At 37.1% G+C, this 23,959-nt stretch overlaps 1 protein-coding gene across 7 annotated transcripts in view; it reads right to left on the bottom strand.

Annotated features, from left to right (window-relative positions):
• The window catches only part of PDE4D (phosphodiesterase 4D), a 551,221-nt gene that overhangs the window by 119,140 nt on the left and 408,122 nt on the right, over positions 1–23,959 (bottom strand). Inside the window, exon 1 of one of the 7 annotated variants that reach the window (XM_042028302.1) lies at positions 13,364–13,681. The exons of the other annotated variants lie outside the window; for them this stretch is intronic. Coding sequence (XP_041884236.1) covers positions 13,364–13,428 — 65 coding nt within the window. The 5' untranslated portion in view covers positions 13,429–13,681. Of the gene's footprint in view, positions 1–13,363; positions 13,682–23,959 lie in introns of those variants that run through there. 7 annotated transcript variants of the gene reach the window in all.

Genomic DNA, 23,959 nt, shown 5'->3' with positions numbered 1-23,959 from the left:
TTTTGAAGCAAAAGCCCAAATATTACCACGATCAATATCTCAAATAGAAAAAAAGAAAAATGGAGAAGGCAGAGCGAGCAGCTAGAGCAGCTAGCCTGTCTGAATGTTAAAAGAGCTACAGTGCTTTGCTTTCGGTTACAATGAATCATACAGAACTTCTATTTCTAGTACCAGGAACCAATAAGAACATAACTACTGGTTAGTAAATCAATCTGTTTTAGTTGAGGAAGCAAAACATTCTGAAGACCTACTGGGAACTGAAAAATTCATACTTCACATCCATCTAAACCCATGTAATGATACTAATGGCATAAATGCAAAGCAGTATTTTACTTTTGAAATAAATAATTGTAAGAAAGTTGTTAATGCACAATATCAGTAAAAAAGTCATACAGTCATCTTACTAACATAGGGGGAAACTGTGGGGGAGGGAAGTATTTCTGTGGTGGAAAAGCTGTTTGGACAAGATGAAAAGCTGTGATGGCTTTACAAAATGTCATTTCCTAGTTATTCATTTCCAGCCTTTTTCAAGAATGGATATTCCAAGGAGAAATATACATTGCTTCACAGCTGTGAACATCTTGCTTGCCAAAAATGCAAATGTAATTACTATCTGTGAATCAAAGAAAAATTGTGGCACTGCTGATAAATATGAGTAAGGCCCAAACCCTGGCATGTTCACCTCATCCCTGGAAGTCTTCAGGATTGTGCTGGATGGGGCTGTCAGTAACCTGACCTAGTGGAGGGAAGGTGTCTCTGTCCATGACAGGGAGGTTGGAGATAGACGATCTTTAAGGTGCCTTCCAACACAAACCATTCTAAGATTCCATGGCTTTATGGAAATGCAGATCTCTAGAGCTGAAATTCAGATTCATTTGGAAGGGCTCTCTGGGCATGTTTGTAACAGCAAGAACATCAGCTACAAACTGACTGATACCAGGATCACAGTTGTAAGAGAAAAAATCCTTTTAATAGGCAATTGTGGTATTTGAGTTGTCACAAATGCTGACTTTATGAAAGCTGATGCCACCACTAGGGGTTCAAGGAGTGGTTCATAATGTTTTCCCAGCTCACGTCTCTGACCCTTAAGAATGGAAAACATATGTCAGCAATTAAGTCACTAATCATAGTGTTGCCAAGCATAAAAACAGTGCCTGTGCCAATATCAACTGAGTCGCTTAATATGTTTTCTCAAATGTCCGGGACTCTATGTGGCATCAAACCTAAACAGTCATTTTGGTCATACTGAAACGTAGGCAAGCATGCATCTCTCCTTAACAGCATGGTATTCAGAGAAGATGGCACTGAGGTGACTATTAGGTCTTGACTAATGTCAAAAGGGACATTAAAACAAAGACCAAAACAGAAAGTACCTTGGCCAGTGTTCCTCAGAGGATAAATCAAAAAATAAGCTTTTGCGGACTAGGCTGGAAAGGGCACAGCTTCAATATCACTGAGCCAGCCAGAATCATTTTCCAGCTCATTAAATGAAGGGCATCTGAACAGTTTGAGAACTGACACAGAATAGGTTGAACTTTTTAGAAGTAATTAATTATGCAATGGTAGGGCCTATCACTGATCATCAGCAAGCTTAGACCAAGGGGTCCCATTGGCTTTGATCAATGTATTCTCTTCTCATGCCTTTCAAAAATATTATAACTTTCAAAAGACCCCTTGTGCTATGTATATCTCCCCTTGAATATTGCAATTTCCCACACACACACCCTCTGTGTCAATTAGTCCTTGATTCTTTTACAGATTTCCTCTATATGTGGGTACGAATGAAAGTATATTATCACCAGGATTTCCTGTAATAACAGGTAACAGTGGTAACAGCCTGGTACACAGTTTTACTGTCCTTGGGTTCTAAATCACAGATTTCTTTCTATTGTGAAGTGCATTTTGAACTGTCAGCAGACAAACTATCAAATCAGGCCTTAAATATAATAAAGAGAGGGAGAAAGTAACAATCTAGTCACCACTTTGGACAGTGTCTTCCAGAGCTAATGAAGTAGCTGTAGAAATGGTCACTGAACATAGAGCAGTAATACTGAAACTTTTGAGGTTTTTGGAATACTTACAGTACAGGTTTTGGGGTATCATGAGCTGCTGACTAGGGAAACATTACATTTCAAATTTTAAAAGTCTGTTTTCTAAAGAGCAAGGAAAGATCTGAGCATTATGAAAGTATATCAAGATAGAGCCAAAACATTCACTATCCATGGCATAAACTGAGGAAAAGCCAGAGTGACTTGAGCAGAATGTTTTTCCCTTATCACAGGAACAGCACACATCTACTATCTCATTATCTTATTCATGCAGAGGTTTATACTGCAAAATAAAGGCGAAAAGAAGTCAGGGAAATTCACTGTTATTCAATCTGAACAGAAACAAATCACAATAGTTCCTGACACACCCAATTCTCTTTTCAGCCCTGCTCTGTTGACAGAACACAATCAGGACTGGTTTGACTTTTTCAGAATCTCTGAAAAATTAAATTGTGAAACAGTGGATATTAAAGGGTAAATAAATGTAAAGAAATTTAGAGAAGGAAGGAACAAGAGCTAGAATATGAGCCAGGAATGAAAAGCTATAAAAACCCTGTTGTCTGCTGCTATAAATAAGCATTTACTTAATTTATAGTGTAAATTTTTTTTTTCCATTTAAATGAACAGTTGTTCCCAAGTAAACAAGATACCAGGACTGAGAAGAGTATATTTGAAACTGCAAACTGTATTACATTAAATTTTTGATGTCCAGGTGGTTGAATGACTGGCAAAAAGAATAGTAGGAAATCAAATTATTATAGTTTATATATTTCAATTTCAGAATTCAGTACTATTTTAAGACTAAAGTAATGTAAAATTGAAGAAGACATAAAGAAAACCTGAAACTCATTTGGAAGAATTAACAACATCTCCATAAATGTTTCTTTCAACCTAGCTGCCTACTGCAAACTACTTTTAAGCCATGCTCAAATGGAACAGTGTTTGTACATATTTAATTGCTTTCTCATCACTGAAAATGCTTTGAAGAAAACTTGTGATACAATGAAAGTGGGTGGGAAAAAGGCCTTCATTCTCCAGCATCAGCAAGGGATCCCTTCAAGGCCCTAGTAACATTTGCAGCCTGTAAGAACATATGGTGGATTTTTCCCCCTTGCCATTACCGAGCTTCTCAGAGTAACAGTGTGTTTTGGTAGCCAAAATAAGTATGCAAGGAATGCAACAAGGACCTAATACGGCCTCTACCACTAAAAAACATCTGCTGATGAGTATAACCAGAACATCTACCAGCTGAAGTACTGATGTTACTGCTGCTCTTTCATGACCTGACCTTTCCCTTTGTCATAGGAAAACATGTTCCATTTTACCCTTATTGGGTCTGTCAGAGGTAGGTTAAATAGAAGTCTCACACTCTTACTGCAAGCTAGTAAGCAGGCCTGTGAACTTTTAAATGTTCATCTTTACTTCATCATATTTCTCTCCACAAAATGGGGTTATACCTGCCAATATCTTTTTTAATGTAGTTTCAGATATAACAGATGAAAAATAATGAAAAACTGCACACAGGAATTGGACAAAATCTATCCAGCATCTGTGAAATGGCATTTCACTCTATTGAATGTCCTTCCTCTGTGCTTCCTTTTTCCTTTGTACATTTCAACACCAGCTGATAAAAGCATTATCACACCATCTTTATGCAAATCATGCAAAGAAACTATATATAAAAATCAAGAATAAGAAGTAACTACACCAAAAAAATCTCTTTTTAAAAAAAAAGTCCTAAACATCACTTGGCAAAACAAGAAAAAAAGTTTTTCTATAGATCACACAGGGAAAATTAATAGCACAGGTTTGCACAGACAGCTAAACTTGGAGGCCAGGCTCCCCAGCAGTCCCTGGGGAGAGAGCTCACAGGAAAGCTGGGAGCACCTGTCTGTGTTAGGATGACATTTCTGATTTTCTGAACAGCCCTCTGGACTTATATGAATTCCCCTGTTGACTATGCAAGTAAAGGTGAAGGGATTGTCTTAAAATGGTGAGAGTTTAAAAACAATGGATCTTTTCCTCACCTTTTAATTTGTGAAACTCGCAATCTTTTCTGTAAGCATTAAATCTTTAATTTTTAGATGTGAGAGCTGAGGATGTCATGTGACTATTAGACTTGAGTGTATAAAAAATTACTCAAGCTATACCAAGGGGGAAAACAACGGAAGATACATTTTTATGAAAGAAAAATACTTGACTGGAACAAAAGTTAGAACGAGGAAAAGAAAAAAAAGTATTTATGCATACAGTTTAATTCAAACTGCCCTTAGGATGGCTTGCAGTGAAAGCAGCAACACTAAATACTAGTAAGACCAAGTGGTTCACTTATGGAAATGTGATGCACTTCATTTTGTCTTAAAGAACATAAGGAGTGCAGGCTTTATCACACTGTGGCTTCTCACACTATATATGAAGATATATAGTGTGAGAAGTAAATAAAATTTTTAGTTCACTGGACGCACTTGGAAAATACACATATACAAGCAAGGAAATTTTATGTTATTCTGTATAATATGGATTATATATTTTAAGGAGATATGCACATTTCCACGGCAGAATTTTTGACTAACTTTATGGCCATCACACATCTAAAGTGCAAACACACTAAAAGGATTCAACTGAATAGAACATATCTGTGTTCCTGATACAGCAACATGGGCATCAAACAGGATAGGAGATGTTGAACAAGGAAGGATGAAAGCTGCAGTAACACAATTGCTCAGTTTTAGACATAAAAACACCTATTTTATATCTGGAAGTTTTGAAGACAAAAATTGAAACCAATATTTTTGTCATTAACTGAAGGTAAAAGAACTGTTAAAAGAACTGTTTTGTTCCCATCTTGCAAAGGTAAATTTTGATGGCATTCAAATCATGAAGGCTGTTTCTAACTCAGCTGGAAAGAGAGATTTAAATTCAAATAAGAAGGACAGAAAATGTGAAAATGGGGGGAAGTAAATTAGTTACAGTGTCTGAACCCAATAATAGTCATATGTATAGGGCTAGGACAAGAGAAAAATAGATGTTAAGGTTAAGTCAGGGAAAGACAACATATCACAAGAAAGCATGGCTCACAAGCTTAAAATTACTAAATGTGGAAACGTCTGAGACAATAAAGATGATTATTAATATAAAGCTCTCAGAAGAAGATGATCTTATATAACTGATCTTGTGCAGGGGACACTTCAGGGCAGCGGCAACCAAGGAGCTTTCATAGTGACTAGCTGTTTATTTCTCAATATATACCTCTTGGAAAGAATTTCCTAAAAGTGTTTGCTGTTGTCTGCCATGATGTGTGAGGGGGTGGATGCTGGCAGCAGCTATGAGACATAGTACACCACCACATGGAATTAGTCACTGGGGTTCCAAAAGCAGCCTGTCACGGTGTCAGAGGGTTTACTTGCCTCGTTACAGCATCATCCCACCAGCTCCCAGGGCACTACAGAAAGCACCAACATGCAACTCTTTGCCGTGTGTTGTCTTGTACTGATGGAATGTGTGTCCTTTTTTTGAAACGTTGTGGGTACACACTTTAGAGACATTTGTTAGTAGGATATTATATAACTGCATATGGTAAGTTCTTCAAAATTTAGATAACTAACCAATAAAATTACCCCAAAACTGACATTTTTCAAAACCACACAAAACATTTACACTTGTTAAAAGAAACTTAAGGATAAATTTCAAAACTACTGAAAGGTTTTTTCATAAAAATAAATCCCTTTTTTTCTAGTCTAACTTGAATTTTTATTCAAATATTTTATTTGAATAGTGATTTTAAATTACTGAACTTAAATAAAGCACAATGAAACTGCAAAAATGAATTTTTTTTAATTGATCTGTACTGGATTTGAGATGTCTGACAAATAAAAAGACTCTTACTAATGTTCCTGAAGGAATCTTCTTCCTTTTTTTATGCTTAACACTTTCATAGAAGGGGAAAAGTATTTCTCAAATAACTATAGAGAAAACTATTTTCGAATAAGTGTGTGAGATTTTAGTGTGTTAGTATTTGAGCACATTTAAAAAGCCACCACCAAATGCTGATATAAGTCTATCAAATGAAACAGAAAAGCAACAAATTTAAGTCATGTTTTCCTCTCTGTGCTTCTCAAATCCTCAAAAATGACGTCAAATGAACAAATCTGTTTCTGCCATTTAGCTTTGAAACTGTTCTGTATTTTAATATATTATAAGTCTGGAAAGATTTCATGATTTCTAATGAAAGAAAAAATACTTAAAAGGCCATATAATATCATACTATGCACCTATCTAAGCCACGAATGCCCCTATCTTAACAGTAACAGCAATGCTACCAAATAAAGGAGTGCAGAAATGTACTTCTGGTTTTGTAATGTGACTTAAGAAACATGCTCTAGTGCATGTTAGTCTGAATTAGAAACCACCATAGCTGAATTCTGATGGGAACCACAGTAATGAGATTGAATCATTTGTTTTGTCATTGGAATGATGACATAACTGTTTAGTGAGTTAATGGCTGCAAATTGGCCTCACTTTGACTGCAAAGTTCTTTCAATACAATATTTAGCCTAAGTAGTCGGTTTATTCTTGCTGTTGTGTTCTAATACTCTCTAGTCCATATTGCATTTCTCTTATTTTATGTGATAATTCCCCTTATAAGATAATAGTAAAATTACTAAATATTAAAGCATGTATTCAGCATAAGCTGCATCAGAAAGAATTAATCTGGCTATAGATGCACACTGTAGGTGTCCACATACAAGTTAGATCTCATTTATATGCATTACTTATGTTGAGTGGCACTGATAAAATCAGTGACATCAAGAGTACGTACCTTCCTGACGCAGACATCTAAAATATGTCACAGACGTCATATCCTGACAGCAAGTATTTCTCACCAAGAGCATGAGGTTACTAGATCAGGTATGATAAAAACCTATCTAGATGAGCTGAATCCCACCTGTTACGTCTTACACTGCAATTGTGCTTCTCAGAATACAAGGTAGGAAGTAAGATAACCCCTTGTTGTGGAACTAAATGCAAACAACTGTTTCAGACATGGTGTAATGGAAGGGTAGAAAAGGGAGAAGGCTTCCATCATGGTATCTCAGCATTGATCCGGGTTGGAACTACCTTCTATCCCCACTTGAACCAGCTGTAAATGGGCTTTTGGTCATTCAGGTTGAGCTGTCAAGTGAGCTCCCCATGAACCTTGTTGTCCTCTCCCTTTTTTACACTAGGGACAGACACTGAAGTGCCACACCTTCACTGGGCCTCATGGTCATTAGATTTGAACAGAGCTTTGTCCACAAGCTGATAACTTACAGATGTGCTCAGGGAGAAGGTGTGAAAACTGTGCTGTAAAGACAAGATTATATTTTCAGGAAAACTGAAAGTGGATCGTTAATGCACTCAAGTGAGAGGCAGAGGACTACATCGTGTGTTTGCGTGTGGTGGAGAAAGAGTATTACATGTGTTTATCTGGATGCAGCTTGAAAGAAAGTATCTCCGAGGTAGTGCCTTTCTTTGCTGGAGTCAAACTTTGCAATTTGTTCTGTTTGGCATAGTTTGCAATATTTGTTTGTTTAAAAAACCACCACATTTGTTATTTCAAGACAGCAGTTCTTATCACATTGATGTTAAAGTAACTGGTCTTTATGTTGGCAAGTCTAATACTTCTGCTCTACAAAAATACAGAGATGAGAACATGCCAAAAGAAATGGCTAAAAAAAGCAGTAAAAATTATTTTAAATCACTATCTCAACTTGAAATGGCAGTCAAAAAATCTACACAACATACTGGACATAATCAACAAAGGTGCTGAGAAAATAAGTAGATATAATTTTACTACTGTGTGAGAACTTTGGTGTGTTCACATCTTGGGTAATGCCTGCACTCAGGTCTCTTTTGAGGAAATACAATGAATGGGAACTAAAATGATCAAGGGATGGGGCAGCAGCCTGTTTAGGAAAATACAAGAAGGCTACAACTTTTCAGTTTCTACAGGAAAAGGCTGAGGAGGCTTTAACTGAACTTAGAGAATCATGGAGCTGCTGGATAAGTGAATGCAGACTCTTTCATGAAATGCCATAATGGCAGAACTAATTTTAAAGCTCAGTAAAGAAAGTGGCTTTCCTACATAAGCAGAAAGATTGTCAGAAGGCTGTAGGGGAAAAGACTTTACCAGCAAATTCAGAAAAGAGATTAGGCAATCTATAGGCAAACAGGTACATAGATGATCGGAGAAGCAGAAGGCCAAGGTGAACCCTGTAACATCCCTAATACAACACCAGTAAATGCTGGGCAACATGATGGGAATGGACTGCAGAAACTGGACAGGGACTCAGCTATTCCTGTTGCTGCAGGTGATTACAGAATACTAGGTTAGGAAGACTAGTGGCCAGGCCCATTAGAACATGTCTTATTCTTTTAGAAAATAGACTACTTGATCCTTTCAAAACCCACCACTACTTCATTGAAAAAACTACATTTTTTCTCCTTCCATTTTGTAAAAATAACACTGTTTAACATATCACACTATGGAAAATGGCATCATGCTGACTATGCAGACTTTCCCATTAGCACTGAACAGTAAATAAAAGCATATATACCCCTTTGAATTTCTATGGTTGCCGTGATTTGAGGACCATACTGCTTACAAAAGCCTATTTTTCTTAATGAAGTCACCTATGAATTCAATCAAAGTCAGACTTCATGTAGGAAAACTCATCTGTAGCTTGCAGGCTTTCCTCAACATTCAGAAATCCCTCAATTTTACATGTTATACTTGGTACTACAATCCCTGCCTATGAGTTTGGATGGTGTGCAGATTGCATTGAACTTTCCCAATGCACTCTATTCAATACTTTCAACTACTAAAACTGCAATTGGATATTATGTGAAGTCCCCACCCTCCTTTTTTAATACAGTTTCGTAAGATATGGCAACAAGGGACAAGTAGTATCATCAACAGTGCCTCACAAAACAATCATAATACTGGAGAGGAAAAGAGATTCACCCAACACAGAAATAAAAAACCTTAACCCTTTAGCAGCCAAGTGACATGAATGTTGTTAATATTGTCCACAGTTACATTCACCTGTGTTTACCTTCACTGCCCTGTAGACAAAGATTCCTTGAAGGAATGCCTGGTTTTGGTGTTGTGTCACCAGCACTGGGATTCCCAGTCTGGAAGTCAGCAGCTAACTTTAAATATATAATAATAATAACCTATACACATATGACTCATTCAGCATCATTTATTGAATACATTCTTCATCTTTGTACTGGCAATAGGCTTGCTAGCACCAACGGATTAACCAGGGAACTGAACGATTTTGGGATGGCCAGTCCCCAAGCAGTGTGATGTGGCCGCAGCTTCCTCCTGTCAGACAGGGCTACCAAAAGACTGGGTCATGCTTATTGCAGAGTTCTACTGTACGGTATCTTTAAGTCAGGAAACCAGTGCAGCTACCTGAATGTCAGCTCACTGTTTTGTTCTACCTCTTCTGCCCCAGAAACAACGCCATTCACTGATGCCAAGCCACAAGTATTTTACTGTCTCCATTCAATAAAACTTTTATTTAGTATCTCTCTTGTGATCCACATATTAAGGGTCATGGAAAGTCCATATAAGAGGTCAGTTTTGTACCACTTATCTATAAATACGTCATAGACTGAGAAATCCGTATTTGACAACATCCTTCAGTGATTTCCAATATACTGAACTTAATCATATTGCAGAAAAGCAATATCACCCACTTCTAGAGCTAAATAAGAACAGATGCATTGTTCTACATAACACCACAGACTGAATTGTTGAAGACCTCTGCTTTCTGGGTCACTAGACAGGCTGTGCCCTTTTCAGATCAATCAAACACCAAAGTTCCAAAACCCAGACAAGCCCAAACTGGCCTACGTTACAAAAAATAAATAAAACCCAGTGATTCCAACTCATGAAGTAAACAGTTAACTATCTCTAGTTGCATCATGCAGAAAGGATCGTGGCAAAAATCTGACAATACTCCTGAGGCTTATAGCTCTTTTGGCTAGTTACATGTATCATGAAAAGCAAAGGCAATTCGAAAATCTGATCAGCTGCACCATTTCCAGCCAGTAGGTTCTGCGCAACAACCCAGGCTGCTTGCTTGATTTGCCATCAGTTCCTCATTTAAACTTGTAACATTTTAATTCACTTAATCTAAATACCTTTTTTTTTTCTAAGTTCAGACTTTTCTGTCATTACAAAAGGAAAAAATCAACAGAAATACGACATTTTCTGTGAAACACTACTGCTTTACTGTTAAGTGGCAAATAGTCAAGAAAATACGGAATCATATTCTCATTTAAATGCTTGTACTCCTGTCTCAGCCAAAGTTTAGCTTACTGTGATTTCCTTACTTCCTTATTATTTCTTCTCTGGAATAAAAAGACACATCAATTGTCTTAGTTGAAAAGACTGCACAATCATTTATCCCTTCTAGACTATTCTCCAGAAGATCTATGGTATAAAACCATACTTTACAACTACACCCTGAATTGAGGAATGAGTGGCAGTGAGTGGTAGAATTGAGCAGCATTAACATAACAAGTAGCCTTATATAAGTCCCTTTCTTATTTTGTATAAATGCCAACCATCTGCTTTTACTTCAGTCACCATAACATCAGGATAAATTTTTCAAGGTACATCGGAAAGAGAAGGTTTGCCTACAGACCCTACCATCATGCTAAACATCAGCCATCTCCAACCCAAGCCACATTAAAAGGGAAGACATCAGTACAGCCTGGGCTCATCTGCATCTGCTCAAAGTCAGCTGGGGTACCCATCACAGCACATCATCAGTGGAGATACCTTTTGAATGCTTTGTAATATTGATACAGAAAAGAATATTATTCTTTTACCACACACATGCTTTTACACTGAACTTGCTGTGCCTTTTGGACAGAGAGTGAGTGTGATTACAGGGAACCAAGAGCAGAGATTTCTCTGTCTTGTCTTTACATCTTTTTTGTCCTCTTAGTGGTCTCTGTGTTTGGAGCCTGGTTTCTGATTTTAATGGAAATTAATATTCACAAGGGAAGTGGTAGAGGAAATCCTGGGATCATTTTTTCTCAAACCCTTCTAAGACAGGTATCCACACTTTAAAACAGTCCTGTCACTCAAGTCTCTGTGTTCTTGAGACTCAACTTCTCCTTCCTCCCAGGCACTCCTGCTCCTCTTACATAGAGTGGGGTCCCTATGTTAACAGATTCAGAAAAGAGAATTACGTGGCATAGCTCTTCCTGTCTCCTGGCCTGAACACCTACCAGTGTTTCTGATTTAATCCTGATCTGATTTGTCCCTAGGCATTCATATTGTGGCAAGATTATAGTGTTGCTGTTCTCCCCCAGAGAACTGCAGGAAGGTACAAACCCACAGATTCAGGCAATAAGGCCCACAAAATTAAGCCAAGCAGATGGTTTGGAAACTGGTCTTGCTCAGGCCCACCTTGAAGGCTGCTGGTTGGGTGACGTGGGTAGGGTGGGCTGGCCTCATCTGCCACCTCCCTGGAGGCGGCCAGGAGCTGAGGTCGGTGTGGGCAGGCAGCAGCTCCCTCCCACTCTCTCTGATCTCAGCGCTCCATTTTCCCCCTGTTTGGGACAGGGTCTGCCTGCCCTTGCTCCACCCCACCAGAGAACAGCATGTACCTTCTCCAGCAGCCTCCAAATATCTCCCTGAGAGTTACCTCTGAGCTCAGGTAGTGTTCCCAAACAGCAGGGTAGCAGAGGACTCCCAGTTTACAACCAGCAGAACAGGTATTCTCAGATATCAGATTAGCATTATAACTAAAGGCAACAGCAACAAAAGGCAGGTATTTTAGACAGAATATTTGGTGCTCAAATTAGATTGCAACCATCAGCTACAAGGATTTTTTTTTTCTTTTAAACTACTTTTTCCTGAAAGAATTAATGGAGGCAGTCAACAATAACAACAAAAACAACAAAGTAGAAAGGCAGACTTAATCAGAGGTACTGACTTATTTGCACAGTTGTACGTAATAGCTAAGGTATGTATGTTTTAGCTCACTTCCTTGGAGGCACCCTGCGGAGTGTAGCACTTTAGCAACATTTAGTTTACCAACATGGTATTGTAAATTAATAAAGAGATAGAGACACTACTTACTGCATTTATTTCAGCAAAACTCTGCCTTAGCAGTGTCTGAGAACAACTAGGACTACTCTTTAGCTTGAGTAGTGTACTTGTTTAATTTTCTTTTACTACAAAATTGTTTCAGTAAAAGATAACTGGAAGAGATTACTAACTGCTTTAACAGTAATACTGACATGGCTTTAACTCAGAGTCAAAACTATTTGAAACATAAAGTTTTTATTAGGCTAATGTTCAATTAACTGGATGTATTTCCTCACAAAGAACTGTATTTATTTACTGTTCTCTCCCCCAGTAGCACATCAGCCATTTATATATATAAAAAAGTTATATTTTAAAATACATAATTTTATACCTGTAAAATATAGCTCTGAACAATTAGTTTATTATGTGCTTATTAAAATGATGGTGGTTTTATTAAAGACACAGAGAGAAGAAAAAAATGTGGGGCACATTAAGAGAGTAAAGAGAATTTATTTCTCATACTTTATAGAAAGCTGTCCTGTCAGTGCCCATCAAGCTTTAAAAAGCAGCATAAAGTTCTCATAAGAAAAAAAGTCGAAGTCAAAAGTTTTGTCAAAAGACAAAACTTTGCTGATTGCTAACTGAAAAAATCTTCAAGAAAATCATACAGATCAATATCACAGGCTACTTCTACTCCTCTAAGCCTCAGAGAGGAGGGGAAACACATGAAGCATAACATAGCCCAGTCTCACATATGCTGCTACAAAGTCTGCTGCTTCCCAGGACACATCTCTACCAGTGTCTGTTTGTGCAGCAAAACTACATGTAAGCATCCCAAAATAGCTCACACAAACTATAACTTCATTTTACTCTCCGGCCTCCAGAAATGCAAGCTTTTTGTTATGATTTCTGTTACTGAAATAAGTCTACTGAAGATTTTTAGAAGGAATCTCCAAGTGTAAGGATTGAACCTGACTGCTGAATGGGAAAAATCTATGTAATGTGTCACAAAAAGTATGTAAAGGCTTCTCTTTTTAAAAATTATATACACTGTATTTTACAATAAAACACAACAATAATTGTGAAACTCAACAGCTGAACATCTTCAATAACCATGCAAAATCTATCAAGTCAAAATTAAAGTCTGTGACTTTCTTGGGACATATCTCTGTGTCCTAATAGGAAGGAGAGCCTGAAAGAAACAAACGAATCACATTACCACATTGCGTCGGTAGTCCTTAAGGAGCTGGTAGATCGGGATCTTGGCTTCATAACAATGCTCATTTCGAAAAATTCCTTCAGTAATACTAGCACAGATGTCAGTTGTCCTTAAAAAGCTCATTCTCAAAGTACTCCATTTCAAAGTATTTTTTAAAATCCTCTTCTTTTTAACACACTCCAAATCAGTCTCGTGTAAAAATCCAGGCTGTGGAGGAAGAATTCTAACATGCTGCAACTCCTTCCTTTTTCATGCTGAGTTTACTCTAGCACTGTGCTGTTCGGAAATGACAGTGCTTTTCTCTTCTGTCTTGTATTGCCCTGGGAGGAACTAGTCTATTTTGAACCTATTCTCCCTTCAGGTCACATGAGAATGAAGGCAGCTGAAAAGAGTCCCTATCTCTTTCTTGCAGTTTGATAACAACAGGTTTAAAGGTCAATAACATTTAAAAAAATGGGAAAAAAAAGAAAATAAAAAGGAAACAATACTTATGGATAATAAATGAAAGGAAAGGATGAATGTAAGTTACAGTAATGTTTCTGAGTTTGCAGGGAAATTCTGCTTAGAGACATGCTAGATAAATTAGTCTCTGTGGAGTAAAGACAGGAACAAAGGTTTTTTTATTCCAAATCCACTGAAACCCTTACCCAGAAATGTAATTCTTCCCATTCTCTTTCTCCTAACACTTGCTTAGATACTTTGAATAAGTTCTATTGTCTAACTTCAAACTAGAAAGTATTCCCTGTCTGAAAGACATTCAGAACACTGTGGGGAAGTTAAATAAAAATGAAATTCCTTGTTCACTGTTAAAGTCAAACACATATACAGATAGTGATTGTTATTAATCACTGAAGGAAAAAATACCTTAGTTGAAGAACTACAACATGACGTCCTTTCTGGTCTACTGCAAATACCTTTTCCTGATATAAGAATTACATTAATAGTTCACATATTATCAAAAAAATTGCATTTATAATTTCTAGCCAAAAAAATATCATAAAAGCTTTGGGAGCTAATTCCTATCATAATATATTTGGCAATTTCAGCATTAAAAGAGGAAAAATGCAGTGAAAAAAATAGAGATAATATTGTTTAATTTATAAATTTTTGAAAATGCTCCGAACTGTGTTAGAATTGATTTTAAACTGAAAGAACAAATTTATTGCTGAACAAGTGTTTACATGCTTAATAGCCATTCCTTTGCAGTTGCTACAAGTGTTGCAGTACATTACTTTTGATAGTAGTGCATCTAGGTTAATAATGAAAACAAGCACTGAAGATTGCATTCATAAAGTTTATATAGACTTGGCAAATAGAAGGAAAATATGATAAATAGATTATGTATCAAAAGATCAAAAAATTATCAAACTGGAATGTGTATAAGGCTCTCTACAACCTTTGCACTTTATTTTATAACAGTACAATAAAATGCATTACCAACTATGCTGTATATCACCAGGAAAGATCCTAACTGCCCTGGAGGCTTTTGCTAGTGATCTGCATATAAAGTGATCCACAACAGCAGAAGGAATGTTAATAACTTTTCTTGCTCTGTGTTCTGTTCTTCACGTTTTCTGGCACTTATCTCTCAAATATCACTTAGTGACTTGCAAAGGACCTTTTGTAAGAGTCTTATGCAATCAAAAACGTTAACTTCAATGAGTGGAAAAGGCATTGGTGGTAAATTTAGCTTGAAGGGTCATACAGTCATGGGACCTTTAGTAACAGTTGGGTCTGTCACTGTGCAGGTCACACGTCTATAGAAGAGCACATAAATCAGGCACCATGTTGTGAAACTTTTTTATTCCTTTAACAGATGGAATAGGTCATGAAAAAAGAAAATCAGATAAAATAGAGGTCCTGGATTGTTACAGAATACCTGGCCATTTTAATGCTGGGGTTTTTTTAAAGTTTGCTTGGTTATTTATTATTTATAAATATGAAAACTATTTCAATTTTATGTAGGAACACAAAATGAAGGAAAACAAAGCTTTTGAGTAAGTTTTTTGTAATACCATACTGAAATCGAATATTCAAAGACTATTTCTGCTGTGCTACAAAGTAAGTATCCCAGGATAGTCTGTTCTCAGTAGTGCATCAGTCAAGATGCTGCCTCTTACTTGTAGTTGCTAGAAATATAACTAGAAATATTAACATATTTAGATACTAAACACTACTATGCAATATAAATACATTCTAGTTGCAGGTACTCAAATATTTGAGTCAGTGTTTTCCAATACTAGTACAGAAAAAAAGTTCACATGGGTTCGCAGTTCTCCATCTCATTAACTAAATACTAACACCCACTGTAAATATGCTTTCTTTGTTCTCCATCCTCAGCTCCTTAGAAACAAACTCCTGTTCTCCAAGTGCCTATTAACTTCAACAATTATGAAATATATATTAAGCAACCATACTTCAAGTGGCCGAATCAGAGCCTGTCTTAAGGTAGTAACCTTAGAATCACAGGGCTCCCACAACAAAGGGTGTCTATTAGTAGGAAGGAGAGCTCACAGGCCTCCAGGGAATGTTAGTTTTATTTGAAATTCACCAGTTGACTTTGTCAAAGTTAAAACAAAGGAACCTCTTAATATTCATTATGAGAAAGGCCAGCCTCTTTCTAGAGACGTTTGTAGAGAACCCATTAGAACAACTTTGGCAGTTAAAAATAGCTTCTAATTCATACATAAAATCTGTTGTGCTGCAATTAACCTCAAATGCAGATTTGTCTAAGTTTTATGAAAAGATAGGAGCATACTAGTCCACCATGCTCATAGATGATGATGTAGTATTTATTTTTGTATCTGGTATGGGGTCAAATAATAAAAAATCTCAATTTCTCATAATTTGAGGAATTAAGAGAAAAAAAAAGGACAGTTAAGAGAATAAACAGAGAAATGGCCATTGCTTAAATAGCTGTGCATGTAATCCTGTAACTAAAAAAAAAAAAAAAAGGGTTTTTTTTCCTTTTTGGAATCCTTTTATTTTTTAGGGTGGCTGGAAAAAGGCTTTGGAATAGAAGTCTTGTTTGGATTCCACCACATTTAAGGCAAGGGTTGATTGTATAATAAAAATAATGAAGAAAAGTTTTAAAATTAATGAAAATACTAAAAGATGGAGACATTCAGTACTACTAAATATGCTAATAATAAAAACAGCAAGAAAAGCAACCATATTTTTTATCTGCATGTATCACCAACTGAGGTTTTAGCTGTATAGCTAAACTGTCTAAAGAAGAGAAGATACAGAAAGAATTAAAACACCAGTAATACAAAGTGTGCTGGACTCAGCTCACTTTGAGCATGCTTGCATCTTAGTTACTTCTCTTCAAATTAGTAAGTAATGGAATTAAACCAGTATTACAGTGCACAGAATTGAATATTAAAATGAATTGCAGAAAGTGTGGCTTAGGGAATGAGGTATAGGAGTGACTGTTCTGTTCCATGCTTGGCAACATCTCTTTCTTGAGGTTATGGAAAACTTGCTCAAACATTCTGAGTTTTGTCTTCCTAGTTTGTAAAACAGGGATAACCCACACAATGCTGCTTGAAAAGCACTTGGACATCAAACTGATGAAAAAAAACCATGCAATATGTGCCAGGCTACTGCTGCTCTACGCTAGCTGAAGAAATGGATTCACAGTCTCAAGAATTCAGACATAATGACTGGGCTCTTAAGTGTGGTGTTTGGAATACACATTACCAAATGAAAGCTGTAACACGATCTGCTGCCTTTTGATATGAATCTTAGCTTCATATTTTTTTTTTCAAGTAGGATAACTAAAATATCTTTAAAAACTTGGAGCTGGGCTCATTCACTCAGGACTATCCCTGTTATTGTTTAGTTACTGTTGCATCTGGTCTTGCTCACAGTTTGTGTCTTTCCTTTCTTCGTATATACTTTCCAGTTGATATATTTATATGAGCTAGAGTTTTCAATAAACAAAGAATATGCATTTAAACTTGAGCCCAACCTTTCAAATATGTAGGAGTACATATTCCACTGTTGGATAAAGTTTTTCACAAACTAAGCTCCATACCAATTAGTTTCGTGCAACTCTGAGTTGCACAGTTCATTATAGTTCATCCACAGAACTAGATTATCCTCTTATTGTCCTGTACTGCACAACAAACTGAAGGACAGAAAAGATTAACAAGATGTTCTTATATTACCTGCATGAGTGCGTCTGAGAACTAGTAATGCAGGTCTAGGTTCAGGAGACGTATCTCTCAAAACACAAGTATAGAGTCAGAGAACTGGAGAAACAAATTTTTGACATGCCTGTGAAGATTCTTCCTCTGCTCAACATAGCAAATTATTTTAAAAATATTTTTTTGTAGGGTTGGAATTCCAGGGAATTAAACTTTGCTATTAATTTCTAGGTAACGGCATATTCCCTTTTGACTGGAGTTCCTTTAGCAAAGAGGAAAAAGTTATACACAACTGCATAAGAACTACAAAATGTAATAATAACTAGAGCATAGAATTCCTAAGAATGCAAGAGGGCAAACCAAAGGGCACAGACGAAATGTGACATATGTTGCTAGTGTTTCCTTTCTATATCCACTTACATCCAGCTGCCTGGATTGAGCTGCCCAACTTAAAAATAAAGATGGTTTATTAGCTCAGTGCTTGTAGAGTAAACAAAGTTACTACATGCTCTACAAAGGCTTTACACAGAATCAAATGTGCAAAACTCCTCATAGGCAGCATGGCAAAGAGGGTCTTCTGTGAGAATATCCAATTCTAATCTGACACCTTGTCTGAAGATGCCTGATCTTGGTTTCCTTTGGAGCTGCCAGGTGCTGCTGCCTGACCTGTACCATTAGCAGTAAGGGAGGTCTGTGTTACAGAGGCCTTAGAGTGCCTCACCCCCTTACATTGCAAAGTCATGTTCTTGATAAAAGTCAGGTTGAAAATGTGTTCCTCTCCCTTTACTCCTGTCTACTTTTAATTTGATTTAATCAGTTATGCAGTTAGAGGTTATCAGCCTCAGTACTAACTGACCATTGCTGGTCCACATAGATTTGGTCTCAGAGATCAAAACAGAATCTTGCTAGAGACTCAAAAAGAAAATTTAAAAAGCTCATTTTTAGGAGCAGGAGAATACTTTTTTTCTGAGAAACATTATATTCTAGGCAAACAGTGCTATCAGCTATGGCTGTGGTCTGTGGCCTACATCTGTCATTAAGATTGGAATAAATGATGTCTGCTGATGTTGGATTAACACTGCATAACAGAGAATAGCCTAATGTTAAATACTATCCTACTGGAAGACTTTGGACTTCAGCTAAGCTAAGGCTGCCTAGGGTGTCAGGCTGTTTTTCTCTTTTTTTTAAATAAACATAAAAATCCCCCCCAGATTGAACCATGAGTATATCTGTCTATATATATAAGCACACAGACATACAAAAATATGGGTTGTTGCATTATCAAACACAGTCTTTTTGTCACATCTAAATGGCCTTACTGCAATAATACAGCACTAATTACAAGGTTAAAGGAAAAATCTATCAATGTTTCCATCAGACCTTCTGTTTTTGAACTATTTGTTCCACACAAACTCAGACTACAATTTCTTAGCTAAGTAGTTGCTTAAAAAATAAACATTGGTGGCTCATATTTAACTCAATAGGGAGTTACGCAGTAGCTATGGTTTCCAAGAGTAATATGCCATTTTTTTTAGGCTAAAAAAAAAGGTGGACTAACATTCTTTCTCTTTTTTTTTCAGATGAAGCAGTGGCTGCTAGGAAAGGCAAGAGAGGATTTGTATTCCTTTTACAAAGATAAGACAGTTAGGGCTGGTCCTGGACAAAGTTATTCTTGAGTGTCAGGCTTACTATCAGAACCATCATATTTTGTAAGACACGCCCTCTTTCATCACCACCTTGTTCAGAAGAATGGGATAGTGTGAGATTAATAAGGAAGACTCTTAGGAATACCACCATTCTAAGACTATGCTTGTATTTCAAGAGTACAAAGTAGACCACTGTTTCAAGCAAACAAAACTTGTATGTACAACCTGAAAATTCACACTTCAATTTTAGGTATGTTAGCCAGTCATATATTAAACCTCTATTTTTGTTTTCCAATTCTGTCTTGTCTAGAACAAAAATTGAACATTAACAAAAAAAGCTGCCTACCCCAACCATGCATACTCTAAAAGGAATGTTTCTGTAACATTTTGTCTTTTTGGAAACAATCAACTTTTACTATCAGAAAGTCATGCTGAAAGCAAATCTGAGGTGAGGTAACTACATTAGTGTAACAGCAGAGTTGTCTACGAAACAGTAGAGCAGATTTCTTCATGTTCTTCACTGGAAACTTGGCATTCACAGGTATGGGACCATGACCTGAATGAGTCAGACATGGATAAGACTCTTGTTTGGTAGAATGACATCATCCATACTTCTAAGTCCTTCAGAAAAATGTCAGGAACTAAAATTAAATCTAAATTATTCATTATGTTACAAAGCCTTTCTTGAAGAGGAAGTATACCTCTATGACACTCATGTTTCAAAAAATCCACTTGAATCTGTATAAAATTTGCTAGTCATGTTTCACTTCTGTTTGTTTTTCAGATATAGAAAACTCCAAAGATTTAATGTGGCTTGTATGGGGTAAGAAAAAAAAAACCATTCAAAAGTACAAAATGTATTTGATTTGTAACACAAAACTGTCAAACTCAAAACAGTAATTAAAGGCAAAAAGCTATGTATTTTAAAAAGTTGCAAGTTACTGGAGAGCTTCTATGAGAACAAATGAAGGTTACATTGAGAGTACATTACTTGTCATGAATTATTCACTGAGAGTTAAACAAGGCACACTAAGAAAGGAGTTTTCTCACTAGCGTTGACCTGTCAGAGGATTGGTTGCTCATTTAAACTGGTCAGCTAGGTTCCTGCTAGAGACAGCTCTGATAGGCACTTGCTGGGGTAGTCTGTTTCCATGATTCAGATGTCTATTTTAAGACAGACAGAACTGCTCCTCTCAGCTGTCTATCTATCCTTCTGTGGACTATGGTTTCCTGCCTACTTTATGATAGAAACCTAGGTTGTGGGCAATTCAAGATGGACTTGATAAATCCTATGGTACCAGGATAAAACCTGTAAGTTTGTATAACTTGGGGATTGAGGATTTTTTGCCTCTCCACTCTCTTACTTGTAGCAGTTGAACTGAATGTACACAGTACTAAATTTTTCCTTTTATAGAAATGTAAACTTGACATATTTCCATATTTGGCCTTGCATCTTATCATATTCGGATTGCGTGAGAGATGAACAACGCCAAGAAACCACTGCCCCAATCCATATTTAATGTAGTAATTATCACAGTTCAAAAAAGCTGCACTTCTGACCTCTCACCCCTTCCTTCCCAGAGAGGGAAAAGTAAGGTGATCAAAATGAATATGCATATATATATAGTACAGCAGCTATACCTACCACTGAAAATGCATGTAAGACCTACTTCTCCTGAGTAGTCAGGCATCAGGAGGGAGAGATACAATATGTTCTGATATTCATCGATTCTAAATTTCTTCTCAGTTTAGGACTGATTGCTTGTTCTATCCGAACTCTTTATTACCTATTTAAATGTTTGAGTTTCCCCTTATTAAACAATGTACCAGGCACAAGAAATCCATGTTGCATTATAAATCCCAAAGAAACCCTCAGCAACACTGGCTGTAAATACCACCAGAGATGACAGCAGCCAGAAACTTCATATTCTTGTGGAAGTATAAGTTGCCTAAACTGGATGCAAGCATTTCAGTATTGCCAGTGCATTGCCACATTAGACATGGACAATATGCGTCTTTCCCCTTTACCCTTCTATGAGTAAGATATACTTTGTCTGTCATCAAACTTGTCACAGCTTAGTCTACTATATGGATATCCACAGAGGAATACTTATATGTAGACCTCAACATCCTGTAGCATAGCAATTCTGAGACTAGTACAGTTTTACTTGGTATCTAGCTAGTGTTTTACATAGTCTAATGGTAGCCTTCTAGTATAGCAAATCAATCTATTCTTTTTTCTTGATGCTCTCCTTCAGTACTTGATTAGCAAAGCTATCTCTGTTTTTAATACTGAATTCAATCCAGCTAAATTCCTTCTAGATATATGCTGCTACATTAAATGCAGAAAGAGAGAATCTCTAATTAAAATTCGAGGAAAGGCATCAAGTCTTCCTCTTTCTTTATTTAGGTGTTCATCAACTTTGCAACATATTTTCTTAAAAAAAAAATCTTAGAGACATAGAATGGCTTGAGTTAGAAGGGACCTTAAATACCACCTAGTTCCAACCCCTCTGCCACTGGCTGGGACACCATCCTCTGGACCAGACTACTCAGAGCCCCATCAAACTTGGCCATGAACAAAGAGAGGAAATGGGCATAAAAAAAGTCTCTGAGCAACCTGTTCCAGTGCCTCACTACCCTCTGAATAAATAATTTCTTCCCAATATCTAATCTTTTTCCTTTTTTTTATCTTAAAACCATTCTCTCTATCACTATCTATCCCTGTAAAAAGTTGCTCTCCCTCTTTTTTCTAAGTCCCTTTAACTGTAAGGCTGAAATGTGGTCTTCCTGGAGCCTTCTCTTTTCCAGGCTCAACAACCCCAACTCTCTCAGCCTCTTTTCATAGAAAAGGTGCTCCAGCCTGCTCATTATCTCTGCGGCCTCTCTGGACTTGCTGAGATCCCAGAGCTGGATGCAGCACTGCAGGTGGGGTCTCAGCAGAGCAGAGCAGAGGGGCAGAATCCCCTCCCTGGCCCTGCGGGCCGTGCTGCTTTGGATGCAGCCCAGGACATGTTTGGCTCTCTGGGCTGCAAGGGTATTGCTGGGTCATGTCCAGCTCTTCAGCCATGAGAACATCCAAGTCCTTCTTGGCAGGGAGAGAACTTACTCTCAGTAAGTTCTTTTCCAAGGTCTGTACTCATGTCTGGGTCTGCTCTGACTATGGTGCCAGCATCTTGCACTAGGGCTTTTCTAACACCCTTAGGTTCTCATGATCTCAGTTCTCAAGCTTGTCCAGGTGCCCCTGGATGGTATCCTATCCTTCTGTTGTGTCACCTGCACTGCTCAGCTTCCTGTCACCTGCAAATGTACTGAGGGTGCACTCGGTCCCACTGTCTCTGTCACTGATAAAGATACTGAAGAGCCCAAGCCTCAAGACAGCCCTGAGGGACACCACTCATCACTGGCCTCCACCTGGACATAGAGCCATTGACTGCAACTCTCTGGCTGAGTCCATCTCAGCATTTCCTTAATATCCACCCTTAAAATCCAGGTTTCTCCAGTTTGGAGTTTATGATGCCGTGTGGAACTGTGCTGAAAGCTTACAGAAATCCAGGCAGATTACATCTTTCTGAACATTGCAGTCACTCCATCACAGAAGGGCCCAGAGATTGCCCAGGCCCTTTTTGTCCTGGCTATGATGGCTCCCTTCCTTGTCTTGTTTCACGAGGATCTATTTCATGAATACAGATAAAATAAATTGAAACTGCAGCAGTTGTTATTTGAAACAATTTATGCAGCATGTCTAACAGAATGTGTTCACTATTGGTTGAGACCATATGGCCTGCATTTCAGTGTGTTTGCACAAAACCTACAAAAACTAGAGTCAGCACTTTAAAACTACTGTCAGCATTTTCTGTGTAGCTTTGAAGGGTCATTTATTTGGTTTCTATTACATGTCTAAGGCAGGGTTAAAAACTAAAAGAGACTGGGTTGGAAAGATAATACTGAATTTATTTTTTTTTAATTATCATCTCAGCTTACCTGTGAAAGTACTACAGAAAAAACTCTAAGAATATGTGAAAGTTTGCATGAAAACGATTTATTTATAGAAAATTTCAGAAAAATTTAACCCATAAATATTGAAACAGTGAAATTTTTCTTTTATAATAATTCACTATATTAAAAATTCAGAAAATTTTTTTGTATTTTACATTGAGAACATTGCTAAAGCCAACTACTGACATTAAATGGTTAGCTGCAATAATATATTCTTTTAAATTCACATGCTCATAGGCACATATTTCATAACTACAATCTAATTTGAACTAGCATTCAAAATACACTGGCAGTTTTACAAATCACAGCAAGATGCACATTACTGTCTCTGGAATATGAAGTTATAAAATGCTGGAATTTATTTTTGCTCTTCAAGCAATTTTTGTATATGTAAATAATGTCAGTCTCGCAAAGTCAATCCAGCTGATCATCATCCAGATAAAGTGACATTTAGGAAGAGAGAAACTGGCTGAGATTTTTTTCCCTTTTGCGTCTCTCCGTTGTGTTCTGTTACTTTGGACAAGAACACAAATAAATGATTCACTTTTGCCTTTTAATAAAAGTCTTAGCATCTAAATTCTCAGTTAGGATGCCATTTTGCAGAGACAAGGATGAGCAACTAAGCTGCTTTGCCTAAAAAGTTCTCAATCTAATACATATTGCACTGAATGCAGGAGAAAAACTCTGATTTCTTCATTGCTTATTTTAAACTGTATATAATAGTGTTGATTAAATTTAATAATTTTATGAATATTTGGAGCTTAGTTATCCTCATCTCTTTTCTCCAAACAAAGTCGTCC

This window comes from Corvus kubaryi, unplaced genomic scaffold, assembly GCF_017639235.1.
Source record: "Corvus kubaryi isolate FWS band 111438036 unplaced genomic scaffold, C.kubaryi_AGA036_p1.0 37308, whole genome shotgun sequence".
Taxonomy (NCBI): domain Eukaryota; kingdom Metazoa; phylum Chordata; class Aves; order Passeriformes; family Corvidae; genus Corvus; species Corvus kubaryi.
Note: the sequence above shows the minus strand (reverse complement) of the source record. Positions and strands in the feature narration are given on the sequence as shown.